Consider the following 17,762-nt stretch of genomic DNA (forward strand, 5'->3'; position numbering starts at 1 on the left):
TAACATTATTGTGTATATTAGGGTACAGTTAAGACTGTTCCTTTTGTTACATAGAACGATACATAACTACTCCTTATACTACCCTGGAGACTACTAATGTAAAAGATGACACCCTGATACACATGTTGAATGTTAAACTCAAGTTATACAGTGGTAGTTTCTCTCAATTAGATCAGAGCTGAATCCTAACCTCATGGGAACAAAATATAAGTTTTTTTCTGCACCATTCTTATGGCCATGGTGCAGCCGTTTTATAGTGAGTTTCACTCTTGCTGGAAACTGCTTCATATTAATACTGTTAAATTTACATGCTTTGAAGAAACTTATAGAATGAACTAAATCCTCAATGTGTGATAGATATAAATTCTAAATGGTATATTTGTAAATGCTTCATGCACTTTTAAAGATTTCCTGTGTTAGAATAATTTCCTGTTTGTAACACTTGTGTAGTCAGCAAAGTATCCAATGCATTCTGTATTGCCCATTCCCAGAAGTCGAAGGGTGAAACTGAATGTACGTTCTACCAATAGCACAACTCGTAAAAGCAAGCACTTGTTAAATCTATTTGTTTTTATTATAGACATCGATCTGCCAGTCGCAATAATGCATTTATGGACATTTTTCTGCAAGCACAGCGCTGGTGGCAGTTTTTACTGACAAATTGAGTCATATGGACAGTAGTTCAAAATAAGCTTACTTTATTGACAGATTGTGCAGTTCTCTAGTTCACCAAGTATTCTTAAGATATTTGGACTAGCAAAAAGAATGTAGAAGTATAAGACAACTGGTCTAATTTTTGAAGGCTGGAATCTACAAAAATGTTGGAAGAATTATCCATGTTTCTCAGTTACTTCACTTGTGTAAACTTTAGGAGATAATTGTGTTCTGGCATCACAGGAATAAGAAGTAGTGATGCAAAAAATTACCTTGCCTCTCTTTTAAGATACTTGGAGTAAATGTGATGAAGCCTTACACTGAACTTCAGGAAGTCCTAGAAAGTTAGGAAGCCTTAAGGCAGGGGTGTCCAAACTTTTTGCAAGGAGGGCCAGATTTGGTGAGGTGAAAATGTGTGGGGGCCGACCATTCAGCCTGACATTCTTTGAACCATTAACATTAAATGCAAATGAACTATTTTATGAAAGACTAAACAAATAACTTAACTGCACTAATGTGAAGGGTGATACTGAGATCTCGACTGCATTATATTGGCCAGGTCTGGCTCATAAATAGTGGTTTTGATGCACAAGATGTCATGCAGGTGAAAGTCACTTAGTCTCGTCCTCACGTGGTTCTTGTTAATGTTCATAATCGAGAATGTCTTCTCGCACAAGTATGTTGAACCAAACAAGCTCAGCATTTTCTTAGCAAATGTTCGAATCTCTTGGAACCTGTCTTTATCCAGCTGGCGGTAAAAGTTGACAAGAGGGAGCTGTTGGTGCCGACTGTGACACTTGGCGTCACACTACAGCTCAATGAGCTCCAGCTGCAGGTGGTCTGGAGCGTCATCAGGGTCCACAGAGAAAGGAGATGAAAAAAGTGTGATCTTCTTTTCAATAGCTGCAAAATCCCGAAAGCGCTGTTGAAACTCCTCAGCCAGAGATGAGATGTCTGCTTCATACCTCCTTGTTTGCGCACTCATATTGTTCTGTGGAAAACTGGTCATTATTTCCTGCAGCGATGGGAAATGTGTGGTATTGGGCTGCGTTTGTGACAGGTGCCTTTGGAAAACTAGCAGCTTGGTCCCAAAGGCTTTGATATGTGAATACAGTTGGCTTACCACTGCATTTTGCCCCTGAAGGCTCGTGTTCAGCACGTTCAGGTGTCATGTTATGTCAACTAAAAATCCAAAATCAGCCAGCCAAACAGGATCAGATAGCTCTGGCATTGGTTGTCCCTTTTTTGCCAAGAACTGTCTGATTTCTTCCCTAAGAGAGTAGAAGTGCTGTAGTGCAGACCCCCGACTGAGCCATCTTACCTCATTGTGATACACAACATCTCCGCCTGGATGTCGAGTAGAAACTGTTGAAACTGGTGGTGGCACAGGGCTTTGGAGTGAATATAATTAATAGTCTTCATCACCGGTTTCATAACATGATCATATTTCAGATGTTTGGCACAGAGAACTTGTTGGTGAATAGTACAGTGGAGTTTTATAGCTAGGCCTCCTTCTTCGCTGACTTTGTTACAGACTAGGGTTGATAATCCACTGTGCTCGCCAGCCATGGCAAGTACACCATCCGTAATAATCCCAGTGACTTTATTCCACGGTAGTTTCATGTCATCTATGGCGGAACAAACAGAAACAAATAAATCTCTTCCTTTTGTTTGGTCCTTAAGGCTCTGGAGGTCAAGTAGCTCTTCACTCACGTTCATGTTATTGTCCACTCCTCTCAAAAAAATCAATAACTGAGCGGTGTCAGATACATCTGTGCTTTCGTCACAGGCTAACAAAAAAAAGTCAAACTCCACTCCTTTTGCCTCTAACTGTCTCTTAATATCAGATGAAACGTCTTCAGTTCTCCGTACCGCAGTGTTACGAGCCAGGCAAACATTGGCAAACTCTTGCTTCTTCTCAGGACAAATTTTCTCCACCATTTTCATCACGCAGTCTTTAATAAATTCACCCTCAGTAAAAGGTTTGCAGTGCTTGGCAATCAGCGTTGCCACCTCGTAGCTCACCTTTGTGGCATTTTCATTTGACTCACGGGCTCTTGTGAAAAAGCGCTGCTGTGCCGTTAAAGCAGCTTCCAGTTCCTTCAATTTTTCACTGCGTTCATTCCCAGTTAGCTTGTTGTAGTTAGCATATTTCGTCTGGTAGTGCCTCTTGAATTCCTTGATAACAGCCACAGTCTCTTGGCAAATTAGGCAGACACAGTTGTTTCAAATTTCAGTGAAAAAATACTCCAATTTCCACTTGTCCTGGAAGCGGCGGCCCTTGCTGTCAACTTTCCTTTTTTTTAGTTACAGTCACCATTTTAGAAATGGGCACACAAGCCCTGTGTCACAAGGGTCACATGACGAGAGTGCTGACTCAGGTCTACAGCCATCTTCTGGTGAAATATAACCACCAGCCTTGAAGGAGCAGGAGGCACCAGGGAACTGCTGTGTGGTGAAGGGAAAAACGCCGGCCAGTGGGGATGAGTGACAGGCTGAGCCGGCGGGGAGAAGAGGCTGCGGGCTGCTTGAAATTTGAAAACGGGCCGCAATTGGCCCCTGGGCCAGACTTTGGACATGCCTGCCTTAAAGATTACTCTGCAAAGCTGCAAGCATGATGATTATGATTGTAAGCTGCCTTGAGGCTTATACGATAGGGGCAGCATATAAGCTGTCTGTCTGTCTGTCTGTCTGTCTGTCTATATATAATAGCCACTGATTGTCTACACTACCTGAATTATCAAAGGGCCAAAACAGACATTACTTTAAATCTGTGTCTAGCAGGAAATGGATGTGACAGAAGGCAGAGACATCAATCAGTCTGTGGAGGCCAACTCTGCTTTTTCTCCAGTGATAAGCAAAGGAACTGTTTTTCTAATCTGCTGACTTTTATTATGTAAAACTGCAACATGCAAAGCCTGTTTTACAGGTTAAAGCATTTCACAGATTTCAGTAACAAACGAAATAAACTGTGTTAGAATTCTGTATAATCCATTTATCAATGATTGAAAGTTGATTTCAGAGTAATTAGAATTGACTAATGTCCTCTCCTTCCCAGTAAATAATACTTCATAAACCAGGCCTTGAAGGTGGTTCATGGTTTGCAGATTCCATCACTTCAAGCACCTTGTTACTCTTATTTTCTCTTTAATTGAACATCCTTAGATATGTTATGCAGCTCTTTGACACTATGCTGAAAAGTTTTGTTTTCCTGTGGTTTCAGGAACTCAATGACTTTGTCTTCCCACCTTGCTTTTTCTTTCTCCTTTTTCTCCTTTTCCCTCATTCTCCACTTCCTCCTCTTCATCTGAACCAGAATCCATTCCCATGTTCCTTTGAAGCTCTGCTGCAAAACTGTTAGGTCCGGTCCTCAGTGTTCAGAAGGGGTCTCCCGCGCCATCTAGTCTGACCCTCGGCTCCAGCTGGCTCCACTCATGACATGCCTACCGTGTGCATGGTACTGGGTAACCCCATTGAAAGCATCTGGCTAAATTTAAAAGGAGCAAAAAATAAGAAAAACATAGTTATTGGAATCTATTACTGACCATCCAGTCAAAAATTGGACAAGGATGCAACCTTGAAAAGCAACTTGCCAGCATTTCCAAGAAGAAAGATGGGAACTTCAATTTCCCTGATACATGCTGGGAGACAAATTTTTGCCAAGTCTGGCCCCTCCCAGGGATTTCTAATGTGTTGCTGACAAGTTTCTCCAGCAGAAAGAAAACTGTTTTCAGAAAACTGTTAGCCTTACATCTCTTATGAATGTCCTCTAGACAAAGTGAGCATTCCCTTCCTTCCTCTTTCCAAACCTCAAAATATTTGAAACTTCACAAGCAGAACTCATCAGTCTTGTCTACCTTTTTTCAGAATTATCAAAGCAGATTAAAAATCACTAAATTTTACCACAACAAAAAGGAAGCATACCATAACTAACACAGGAATTGAATTTATATGTATATGCACAAATACTAGTTTTCTGCAAAAAAGCAGGGAAGCCCTGATATGCAAAATGTCCTTCTTTTAATATTGAAATAAAAGCTATTATTGCATCAATCCAGACTATGAATAACATTCCATATGAAAACATTTAAAGTACATTAGATTTTTGGTCAAGATGAAAAGACTAAAAGCCCAAGCAATCTATTCTAATTGGGTTCCCATGGTAACTGTACAATTGGGTTTTTCAATGTAACATCCCAAAGGCCCAATGCACACTTGTAAAATATACTTCAAACAGCCTGAATTGTTTTTACATTACAGCACTCCCAGGAAGATCAATTACTATACATCCCCACCCTAACTATTAGTGGCAGGAGATGTTAACATGTTGGCCATATTAACATATGTCATGTAAGAACCACTACATAATGCTGTACGTAGCTGAAAACCAAGCAGCACACTTTTTGGTGCCTCTAACATGTTTGCATATATAAAGCCTATACTAGTTTCTGTGTTTATCAAATATAAGGAATCAACCCAAATATATGCCAAGATATTCTGCTTTTTATATTGATTTCAAGGATAAACAGAATCAATCATTAATAATTACATTATAAGATGACCCTCAGGGTTAATCATATTCTTAGAGACTCTTACTGTAGAATTATCAACAACCACTAAACGGAGGTAACTGAAAAGAATTAAAATCCACATTTTAAATATTAATGGCTCAATAAAAAACAAAATATAGCCACTAACACAGGGCTGCTTGTAATAATCCTAGCAGCAATCTTCGTCTCTTTCCTTCTTAAACATATTTCTGCCATCTTGCTCCAGTTTCAGAGAACAGTAACTTGGGCAGCAATCCATAAACTGCATATATTTACACTAACCCCATTTTAACCCCAATGGGTAAAATCTAGAAGCTTCTATCCAACTCTAACCTTGTCTTTATACAACAGAATAAAAGAGCTAATAAAAGAGCCAAAATACTGTACTTATGTACTGTACTGCCTTTTAGATTCTGATGTTTACACTCTGGAGATACTTTCTCATTCAACTCTGATGGAGCAAGTAAGTCTCCATCGGTAAGTTTGCATAGCACTATCTTTATAGTGAGATTGTTGTAGTTGTTGCTAGTCGCATCTGACCCATTGCGACCGCATGGACAACATTCCTCCAGGCCTTCCTGTCCTCCATCATCCCCTGGAGTCCATTTAAGCTCATACTGACTGCTTCAGAGACTCCATCTAGCCACTTCATTCTCTGCCATCCCCTTCTTCCTTTGCCATCTATTGTTCCCAGCATTAGGGAGTCCTTCCTTCCGATTAGGTGGCCAAAGTATTTGAGTTTCATCTTTAGTATCTGGTCTTCTAAAGAGCAGTCAGGGTTGATCTCCTCTAAGATTGACTGGTTTGATCTCCTTGCAGTCCAAGGGACTCACAGGAGTCTTCTCCATTATAGTGATATACACATGTTTAGGACAGTCAAACTTAACTTTCCAAAGAATCTTTGTTGAATGGGGTAGACATGCCCCATCACTGACAGAATTATTTTCACAGGCATTATGTATTGGAACTCAGACACTACCCTCAAATATAGCACCATCTCTTATCCAAATATACATGTATGAGGATGCAGGTATGTGCATACATGCATGTGATCTCTATATAGCCAAACTGTTGTGCATGATCATGAAGAAATTTAATAACTTCTACAACTCTATGACTGGGGCTAGGTATTTTTCTGGTCAAAAGAATATATAGTCAACTGAGCAGTTAAATATGGTCATCTTTTAAAATAATTAACAAAAACATACTTCAATATCAACAATTTTGATAATTCTGCTAATTATAGTAACCAATTGGTTAAGGATTATGGAGAACAGGAATGTTTAAGGCTAGGGTTTCAAACTCAACTTACCTGGGGGCCACTGGAAGTAGAGTCTGGGTGAGGCTGGGCCGCATCAACTATTCCACCACTGTGGTGGTGGTGGGCCACTCATCCTGCGGCCAGCCTGGGCACTGCCGGTGCTTTGAAGGCCACAGGGCCCCTCCCCCGTGCCCCGCCCATCCTGGCAATTGGCCCACAGGCCACGAGTTTGAGACCCCTGGTTTAAGGAGTTCACATTTTGAAACAAATCAACCTGATCTCCAGCTTGTATTAACATGTGGACCGGAAAGCAATTATCTATCAATTCCTACCTGTTTGAATTCTGTAATACCAGTCCCAGTTCAAAAATGTAGCAAAATGCTTACATGCATGCATATTTTAGAATACATCAAGAAATGCATAGTTTAAGAGAAAAACAAACATAGAAACACGCAGAAAATACATTCCAGAACACATACTTGATCACACAAAAAGGGAACAGTTTTATACACTTTGCAGCACTGGATGTACTGTTGGCTAGTTGCAGATGTCCATCCCTTACTGTAAGAGATCAAGTTTTGCTGCCAGAGGTTGTCCCTAGATGACAGTGGCACTTTCTGCAGCCGTAGATGCACCATTGGTGGCATTGTGTCAATAGTGCATCCAGGGACAGGGTTATAGGGCAGGGTTCATGGATTCAGAAAGACCTTGTTTCCATTATTATGCTTCTATGAACTGGAATCTAGGCCAGTTGAAGAGCTGGAATATTTAATTCCTCAATATTTTTCCTCTTTGTGACAACCTTTGAGGCATTTACAGAGGGATACCATATGCCCCCTCAGTCTTCTCCTCTCAAGGCTGAACATTCCCAGTTCTTTCAGTCTCTCCTTAGGGTAGTATTTCCAAACCCTGGATCATTTTTGTTGCCTTCGGCTAGATGCTTTCTAATTTTTCTGCATCTTTCTTAAATCTTGGTGTCCAGAACTGGACACAGTATTCCAGATGAGGTCTGACTAGTGAGGAGTATAGAGGAACTATTATGTCTCATGATTTGGAAGTAGTACTTCTGTTAATGCATACCAGAATAGCATTTGCCCTTTTTGTGACTGCATCGCATTGTTGGCTCATGTTTAGCCTATTGTCCACAATTACTCTGAGATCTTTTTCTTGTTTAAATCTGTTGAGCCACATATTCTCCATCTTCTATTGATGTGTTTGGTTTCTTTTTCCTAGGTGGATGACTTGGCACTTGTCCTTATTGAATTCCGTTCTGTTGCTTTGAGCCCAGTGTTCAAGTTTATCAGGGTCACCCTGGATCTTCATTCTGTCTTCTAGTGTGTTTGCTATTCCACCCAGTTTTGTATTACCTGCAAATTTGATTATCTTTCCTTGTATTTCCTCATCTAAATCATTAATAAAGAGGTTGAAGAGCACTGGGCCCAGGACTGATCCCTGTGGCACCGCAGTAGTTCATCCAGTTTGAGAAGGTGCTATTGATGAACACTCTTTGTGTCCGATTTAGCAGCCAATTTTGGATCCTCCTAGTCCACTTTTTTGCTAATTTGCTTATCAGAATGTCGTGTGGCACATGTTGAAAGCTTTGCTAACGTCTAGGTAGATCATGTCCACAGTGTTCCCTCTGTCTATTTGGGTGGTTATCCAGTGAAAAAATAATATTAGTTGGACAGGATTATTTTTGATAAATCTATGCTGGCTTCTATTAAGCATTGCATTTTTTTCCAAGATGCTTGCAAATGGAATTTTAAATAATTTGCTCCAGAATTTTTCCAGGGATTGATGTCAGATTAACTGGTCTATAGTTCCCTCATTCATCTTTTTTCCCCTTTTTGAAGACAGGGACAACCTTAGCACTTCTCCAGTCTTCTGGCATTTCTCCTGTTTTCCAAGATTTATGAAATATATTGTTTTCATAAACCCTGTTGAAATTGCTCTCCACACCTTAGATGCTTGTAGAGCACTATCCTTTTACAAATCTAGGACTCAGTCTTTCAGACAATGTCAAAGACTCTGTTACCTATGACAGTCCACAACAGAGAACTCCTATTTCCCCACAAAGCCTTTCTAAATGGAGAATGCATACCGTATCCCTGATGTATGAACTCTCTGGACTTTCTGGTACTGTCAAAGCACACTCCACTAGAGCTACCTTCACCTCCACTGCAATCTAGTCTCTCACTGTCTTATGCAATGTGGCAACATGGTTGAACCCTTCAACCGTTTATTCGTCATTACCATCTTGCCATTAGAGCCAGAGAGGACTGTGCCTTTGACAGAGCTGTCCTCTCATCGTTACTTGGGTTAGCAACACCACCCTCCTCCTCGAGATAAGCTTGCCAGTCACCCACATGTGTGATGCACAGAGACCATGAAGAATAAAGGCAGGTTTCCTTACCTGTAACTGTCATCCTTCAAGAAGTCATGTGTGCATTCACACATACCCACCTGCCATCCCCGCTGGTGTCTCTCATTCTTGCCACAGGGGCTACATGTCCTATTGATGTGAGCAGTATGGTGGTCTCAGTCCAGAACTGAGGTCTCAGTGGGACCCTGCCTTCATGCTAGGCGCATTGGAGGTGAGCTCCCACTGAATGCTAATTAATGAGCTTTGGAATCTTCCCAAAAACCATGCATGCACAAAGAGCCCACATATGTGAATGCACAGATGACCACTCAAAGAACAACAGTTACAGGTAAGGAAACCTGCCTTTTCCCAGTCAGTCAGTCAGTCAGTCAGTCAGTCAGCAGGATATCTGAAAGGGTATTTCAAAGATACTTCAACAAAAATTGTTGAGTTCACTTTATCGCTTGAGGAGATAAAGCAGTTGTCCTATATTATTTCCACTTCATATTAACATGCTTTTAAGTGCTGTGCTAGGACAAAGGGAATTTTGAATTGGTCTGCTAGAGAAGCTTATATCTCTGTTCAGAGAAGGGGAATCATTAATTCTTGTTTGATAAATAAAAACTTAAGGCCTTCATTCCAGCAACATTTCAAAATGCAAGTGTGTAATAAACTGATTATTGTAGTAAGGGCAATAAAATTTTGAGGCGGTATTCTATTGTTCACTTTCACCATGCCATTATAACTTTTTGCAGTTTCCAGTGGCATGTAAAAACATTAAAGATTCTGTGTTGCAGAGAATTATTGATTTTAAGTTGCAAGTGAGAAGGCATTTTTACTTCTTTCAAATAGTTAGATTTCAACATTATGGTATGTTGCTGTCAGACATTTGGTATAGTCTTTGAACCTTTACTTAACTTTAAAAAGTATGGTTTATTATATTCATCAGGTGTGATATGCACTTAAGATGTATTTTATGAAATAAATAGAAAAGGGGCTAGAACCAGGGTGATCAGCATGTTATTGCTACAGAAATTGCAGTAACCTTGAAATAAAACACAAGTAAATTATTGAAAATAATGCCTGTTCTTAGAAAACATCCTTAATTGAACAGTTGCAAATAGAAGACTCAGGCAGTTTTGAATATGATGCAAATCCCTCCACCCTATTTTAACTTTGAAATCTAGGTCTTAGTTGGTTGCACTACCTGTACTAAATTGGGTTAGCATGATTGAAAGGGGATATAATTTCTATTCAGGCTGCTCAAAGCTCTTTATTTTTAACACGCATTTAACTAAAACACTTGGGAGAAGTCCAGTTCCTGTTAAGGATTCAACATCCCCACCCCTCTAATTAAGATCTGAGAATACTCCCTGTACATGTGTCTGACTTAGCAAAGAAAGACCTCCAGCAAATAAAATGAAGCTAAGCTCTTTATTCCCAATATTTGGTTGACCCTGTACAGATTCTTTTATATCTTATGTTGCTGCCAAAACTACAAGCTGATAGTGTGGATGAGAAATGTAAGAGGTCTCCCCAACCCCCCAAGTATATCAGGTCTTTTGTTAAGGTCTTTGGCATGTGCTTTTGAGCTGTTTGCTTTCCCCTTGTTTGTTCTGTAAGTATTGGTTCTAAGACTGCTTAATTTGAAATACGTTCTACTGAAATAAGTAGGACAGAGACCCATGTGGTTGCCTACCTTGCTGTGTAGGAGGTAGGCTACCACTTCGTAGTAAGTGGTATTGTGCTGCTACCTGGAGAGAAAAATCTTACTTGTGTACCTGATCAAAAAAGCTGAGTTATGCTAAAATACTCACCATGAATAGGTAACAAAATTCAGGAGACCTGCTGATTGAGTGGTTGTAAGAACACTAAGTTACTGGCTTGCTATAAATGGTTGCCGGTATTTGATGGAAAGCAAATATAGTTAAAGTTGGGTTATCGGAAACAACATTACTGTCAACAGTTAGGCAATCACCGAGTAATCTTTTTTAAGGATAACATAGTCTCAGTACTAAATCTGTTTGTTTTGGAAATAATTTTCAATTTAGTAGAACTAACTTTCATGTAAATGTGTTTGCGATTGGGAGATTCCATCTCAGTTGCTTTCTGCAGCTTTACAATCTAAATCTAAATAAAGTTATAGTCAAAGCCATTTTATTAAAAAAAAAAGCATTTCAGCATGTTTTTGTTCTTATGTCTTGCTGTTTTGCCTTGTTCTTTTATCTTTCAGAATACCTTTAGTGTTGATCTGGCTTAATCTAAAGGAAATGTATATGGAAAAGAAAAATGGTGCTTTGTAGCCACAGTACAGCGTATTTTAAGTAATATTTTTACCGGCTTTCGGATGTATCTTAAGCTATTCTGTTATCCTGTGGAATCCTATTTTACAGGGAATGTGATGAGAGAAGTCCTCATAATGTCATCTGTTGATTATGAGTCATTACAGATGATAGATGACCTACTGAACTTCAAAATTCCTGTTTGCTTGCAAGAAAAGAAAATTTCCATCCACTCTTCTGGACTGTATACTGTAAAATTCAGAGTTGTATTGTGTAGGATTTCATATCATAAGAGGAGTTGTAACAAAGCTTATGACAACTTTTAATAGCTTAAGAAATGCATACTTTTGCATTTTTTCTAATGGGTATCTTTTTTTCCTTTCTCATAGGCTGAGCTCCTTTGTGTAGTTAACATGGCATCAGATCTTCATCAAAAAGTAAGTTGCTTTGTAGAAGGAATAGTACATTTAGGTCCACACATGAAGTAATAATCTTGGAGAAGAATGCATGTAATATAGTTGCCATCTTTCCCCAGTGTCTGGCTATCAGTGTTAAGAATGCAGTTGACAAGATTGATGCTGCATTGTAAATCTCGGTAGCTGTCATGGTTGGTAACAGGCAGCAGAGGACCTTTCCACATCACATATCTTCCACAGACCATAACCTAATAGAATATTGCTGTATTTTTAGGGTTAACCAAGCTGCTTTCTATCCTTCTGTGACTACACACACACATACTAAAAAGCAACAAATAACCTAAACTTTTGTATAATTTGAGTTAAAGGAAATGCCGTAAACAAACTTATTTCTTAGAGAAATCCAGACTCTGTAGAAAACTATATTGTATAAAATGCCTAAACGTAGTAGTTGTTTATAGATCACATTTAAACATTTACGTGTAAGGCACATTTGTAGCAATCCTGCCAGTGCCCCTTTTGGACTTGTGCTCATTCAAGGCAACTGAGATCTGCAAGCCACATGGCAGTGGCAGCCAACAGGCTCAAGAAACAATTTGGTCTTTTTGCTGCTACAGCACCAACTAGGAAAAAATGGAGTAGTCTTAGGTTATTGCCTTTCCTCTCAATTTCTTCTATTATTTTTTCAATTTCGTTATGTTGGGCTTTGCCACTCTTAATTATTATCATATTTGATAAATGCTTATGTACACTAGATTTCTCTCTGCAATATTTCTCCTCATATCAAGTTGTAAAATATATTCAGATTTCTCAGTATAAAGAGTCATTCTCTTTAGTTGCACCATATTCTGCCTAATAGCAGTAATAGATACAAATACAGGGGGAACTATGCCGTTATGAAGCTAGAAAGGACTTCAGTAACTCCTCTTCAGTTTTATGGGACAATTGTTTGAATCTTGTAGAGAAAGGAACAGTATAGAACTTTCATGACCACTATGGGTGTGGGGAGCCCTGTCTTTAAGGAGCTTACCAGGGTTCTCCTACATATGTGTGTACACACATCCTGTTTGAGATGATAGCATTTCATTTCTTTTTTGTAGTTGTTAACATTGATCATCAGTTTTGAATGGGTATATCCAAATATTTTGTATGCTAATATGTTACCACTGCATCATAGGTTGTATGAAAAAAATCTATGCAGATCCATGCTTTTATTTTATTTTTCTATGTTATTCAATGTAAAAATGGGATTGTTGTACCAGGAGTGGAAGGGGAGAGATGCAGCTAGGCAGAAGAAATATGTTTTACCTCTTGACCATGCTGTTGTTTTAGTAGCTCCTCCTCCTAAGGGTAGGTTTGTAATTTCAGACTTAAGATTGCATGTTGCTATTTGTTGAAGTTAAAGGTAGATAAGACAGATAAGCAGAAGCTTTTACACCACACTATTTATACTGTCTAAATGCCTTATTCCATGCTTTCATTCTGCTACAAAGAAATAACCTCAGATACTTCTCAGCTTTTCTTAATATAGTATGGGCTTGGAGGTTGGAGAGGTAAAGAGGTAATCAAATGATAATGATCATTTTCTGCTTCTGTAATATATGAGACAATGTGGTATAGTGTTTAGGGTGTTGGACCAGGACTTGAAAGATCCAGGTTCTAGTTCCCATTTGTCCATGAAGCTCACTGAATGGCTTTGGATCAGTCACTGACCCTCAGTCTGATCTACCTCTCAGAGTCATTGTGTATTAAAATGGAGAGGATTATGTAAGTTTATTTGGCTTATGTGCAGCAAAAGGGAATACAAATATAACAAAGAAAAAGTATGTTCTCATAGCCATCAGCTACTCCCTTTACTCCCCCCACCCAATCCCCCTATATGTATGTTTATTTCAGTTTAGGATTGTGCAGTGTTAAGGTTGAGAAGAAAGAATTTAGTTGAGAAGAAAGTTCTTGCAGTGCTATTTGTGTGACTTCATTTTTGAAGATAACTGTGGAAATAGTCCTATTTGTTTACAAGCAGGTCTAGTGCATCCTATAGTTTAGTTTAAAGGGGAGTGTTGTTAATAATGTTAGCCCTATTGCTTGGATGATTTATTATTATTATTATTTTTCTCTACTTCTGACTTCTCAGGTGTAGCTATTTTAGTATTATGGAGGATGATGGATGGTGCAGGAAAGTTTCTTTTGAAGCACTTCTGATATTGTGCAATGCACTTGGGGGTCAGCTGCACTTGACTGATGCATGATTTATCTGATGTCCCTGCCACTTTCTGAGATAAAGCAGCTATTTTATCAGAAATGCCAGCAACTGTGACTTAGAAATTATATGCCTTTTTTTTCAAATAATTGCTCTGATTACTTTCCGGTATCCGGTATGGCAATAAAATGATAGAGGTAATTGCACACAAATGTGAGATGGCACCAAAATACAATAAAATTAACCTGAATTAGCTTGACTTGTCAATGAAGTATTTATGAAATGTATTTTTGCAATAAGGGATACCAATATTATAGCTGGAAGGTGAGTTATTGCCTTAATGTAATACAGTTTGAAATTTTAAAAAGTGACTGTTACAGTTGAGGGTGATTGTGTTTTTGAAATTAAGTTGAAGTGATTCTTATAATTGGCAGCAATAATGCATTACAAAGGTAATATCTTTTATTGTGTTATGCCTAGTTGCATTATCTCTTAGTTTGCTCTGACTTAAGCCTGAGAACATAAAAGACAGTTCTTTGGAATTTTGAAATATTGATAACAGGACAGTCCATGAAATATTATGTAATTTTGATTATAAATTTTGCTACTCCATTAAAAACAGTTTTTTTTCTTTTGTTAAATCTGGAGGGAAATCCAGAAGTTATATTTTATCAGGTGTTCTTAGCTTTGTTTGCTGCTGCTAGTTGCAAAGTTGCGTCTGACCCTTTGCGACCCCATGGACAACCCTCCTTCATATATGCATAAAGGAGACCAGTGCAGAAAGTGACAATCCTGAACTTTACCTTTGATATTACAGCCACCAGGGCAAGGGAAAGCCTATATTTGAGAGCAAAGAAATCTACCAGAATTATGCAGGAACCAGAGATAAACTGGTACCACATTGGTGGAGCAGCCAGTGTGTTAAGTGAGTGCTCATCTCATGAGGGGGCAGAGACGTAGAGAAAATTGGCATTAAAAAATAGAGATGGCCCCAGTGTCCCTAGAAACAGACTCCCAACCCACCAGGTAGGGAACTGTGTTGTTATAGCTGCCTAGGAAGGCCTTGGCAGTTATAGGCAGCCTATAAATACATACATACATCCAGTGGTACCTCAGTTCACAAACGCCTCAGTTCATGACCAAATTGGTTCACGAACAAAAATTTCAGAAAGATTTTGCCTCCGTTTGCAAACTCCGCTTCGGGTGATGACCACGATTGAAGCCATGTTCCCGCACGAACGCGTTTGCGGCCATGTTCCCTGCACGAGCATGATCATGATTGTGCCCGTTCCCCCCCCCCCGAGCATGAGCGCGATGGCAGCCACCTCCCCCCCACCCGACCCCAGAGCATGATTGCTATCACACAATTATTGTTTGGACTCTCCCTCCAAACAGTAACTCCCCCCCCCCACCTAGGTTAGTGTTCTCTACTGTACTTTGTTGTTGTTTGTTACTTTGTTTCAAATTTTTATGATAAAAAACATTTACAGAACAAATTAACCTTATTTACATTGAACCATACAGGAAAATTTGACTTGGCTTGTGACCAATTCAGGTCACGACCAGAGACATGGAACGGATTTAAGTTTGTGAACCAAGGTACCACTCTGTGTTCATGTTGCCTCACACAGAGGGATTAAATGAACTCATGGCAAGGGCAACCCCCACATCATTGTACAGCAATGCCGTGGCACTATTATTTCAGCCCCAGTGGCATATGTAACAATGAGTCCACTCATTGTCCTTTGCGCAACTGTGTCATATGTCCTGAAAACACCTCTGTCCTTAGGAACACTTTCACCTATTGCAAAATTGCCTGTCACTGAAGTTGCAAGAGAGTGCTTGAAGGATATAAGTTTCTGATGGGGGAACAGCCAGGAGCATCCTTGTTACAGAATGAGTCTTTCTCATGGTGACTGTGGTCAGATGTATAATGGATACTGAACCAATGGGAAAGCAGTTTCAGGAGAACAGAAGGGGAAATAGACACTGTAATGATGTAAAGCATGGGTCCTCAAACTACAGCCCGTGGGCTGGATACAGCCCTTCACACTCATTTATCCAGCCTGCCTCAGAGCTTTTGGACTCGCTTGGAGAAAACGATCTCTGAGCAAGTCCAAAAGCTCTGAGCCAGTGCAGGCATTCGTTGAAACTGAGCAGAGTGTCGGCGCACACGCCAAATTGTAACAGCTCAACTGTGCATGTGCCGGCTCCCCCCCCCCCCCATTGCATGCATATGCATGTGGGAATACAGAGAGGGAAACAGAAGAGAGGAGGGCCAGAGAGAGAGATGAAGACACTAAAAAAGGATTGAAGGTAAGAAAAATATAACTTTTAAAATCCATTTTTAAGTCTGTGAGCCACATCCCTGGGCTGCAGGCCAAGTCACAGCCACCTCGCCGAGCCCAGGGGTAGCTGCTTGATGGCGGCAGCAGCTTGCCCAGAGAAGGTTGTGGCAGAGGCATGGGAGCCGCAGCCTTCTAGGGGCAAGTTGCTGCCATCAAGCGGCTGCCATGCTTCTTCCCTCCGTGGCAGGGAGAGGCAGGAGGCGCCCCGCTCAGCCAGTCATGTCCCCATCCCTCGCCTCCCCTCGGAAAGATGCCCTTACCCCCCTCCTCGCGGCCCTCTCCTGGCTGGGGGAGCTGCCTTACGCTTGCCTCTTCAGCCACCCACTCCTGCTTCCTCGGAATCGGGGTGGTGGCAGTGACTATATTTTCATCATGCCCAACCAGCATGACCAATACAAGTTGTAGTCCAACTCATCTGGACAGTGCCAGTTTTGGCAAGGTTGCACTTAAAATATGATAGTCATTAGCTCTGCATCCAAATACAGCCATTGTGTATTGTGGGAATTATTCCGGGCTGACTTGCTTCAAATACTAAGAGTGGCATTAACAGTATTTATCCTTAGTATTTTTGCTTCATTCTTAGTAAATGCCAGCTGCAGTCATCAGCTGCATTATGCAAAATGCTATATTTAGTGCCTTGGTTGTGTTGTAGGTATGTCCCTTGAATATGCACATGCTCTTCCCCACCTCATCTTGGGCTTCTCCTGCAGCCCGAGGGAGGGGAGCAAACATTTTTTAATTTTTAATTAATTTTTACAATTGTAATTACATTGTAATTAATTTTAATTTCAATTAATTTTAATGTGCAGTATGCATCAGAATTCATTCATATTTTTTTCAAACTATAGTCTGCCCCTCCAACAGTGTGAGGGACAGTGAACTGGCCCTCTGTTTAAAAAGTTTGAGGACTCCTGATGTAAAGTGTTATTAGTGTGTTCCTTTAATGTTGATGAGTTTCAGAAAAACAGAGGAATGAGTGAGTGAGACAATTGGCTGGTGGCTGAGAGTGTATAGGTGGAGCTTGGAAGAGTGTGAAGAGAGAGTAATCAATGCTTTTTTTCCTGTCAATACCTAACAGTCAGTCAGCCATTTGCAGAAGCTGAAAAGGCAGCTTTCTCATTAGAATTCCATATAGTGCTGTGAAAAGTATTTAAGATTCTGAAGAAGGAAGAATATTTAGAGGAAATATTAGCAACTAAAGAGAGTCAAAGCCTAATAGTGTCAAGTATTATAAGGGTTTATGAGATAGATGCTGACAGGAACCTGAGTGCAGATAGGAATGCTTAAAGTGAGTTAATAGAATTAAGACTGGTCAAAGTACCTTCAGGAGAGAGAGGAGGACCTATGAATGGGTTGTGTTTGTGCAGGAAAAGATACTTCTGAGATACCTCATTCCGAAGTTGTTGTTATACATTCTTTTATTCACTAAAGAAATAAGTTACTGAACATCTTGAAACCAATAACCTTATTGTACAAATAAAGTTATTTTGTTTATTGTTAACCCATAGTCATAGACTGTTTGAATGCCAGTTCATCCTCAGTTCCACATAGTCCAATGAAGGAACTTTAGAGCTTGGGCACAATATAGAAAGAGGTTCATTTATAAGACTGGAATTAAGTTCCTAGTGGCAGCGTTGCATATCAAGAGAATTATCAGAGGGAATTATCAAGAGAGTTAAAGACACACCA

At 39.9% G+C, this 17,762-nt stretch overlaps 1 protein-coding gene across 1 annotated transcript in view; it reads left to right on the forward strand.

Annotated features, from left to right (window-relative positions):
* Positions 1-17,762, forward strand: part of MGMT (O-6-methylguanine-DNA methyltransferase) — a 331,696-nt gene that overhangs the window by 7,666 nt on the left and 306,268 nt on the right. The window contains exon 2 of the mRNA XM_044445700.1: positions 11,499-11,546. Within this exon, the coding sequence (XP_044301635.1) occupies positions 11,499-11,546 (48 nt within the window). The remainder of the gene's footprint in view (positions 1-11,498; positions 11,547-17,762) is intronic.

This window comes from Varanus komodoensis, unplaced genomic scaffold, assembly GCF_004798865.1.
Source record: "Varanus komodoensis strain SLA01 unplaced genomic scaffold, ASM479886v1 scaffold49, whole genome shotgun sequence".
Classification (NCBI taxonomy): Eukaryota; Metazoa; Chordata; class Lepidosauria; order Squamata; family Varanidae; genus Varanus; species Varanus komodoensis.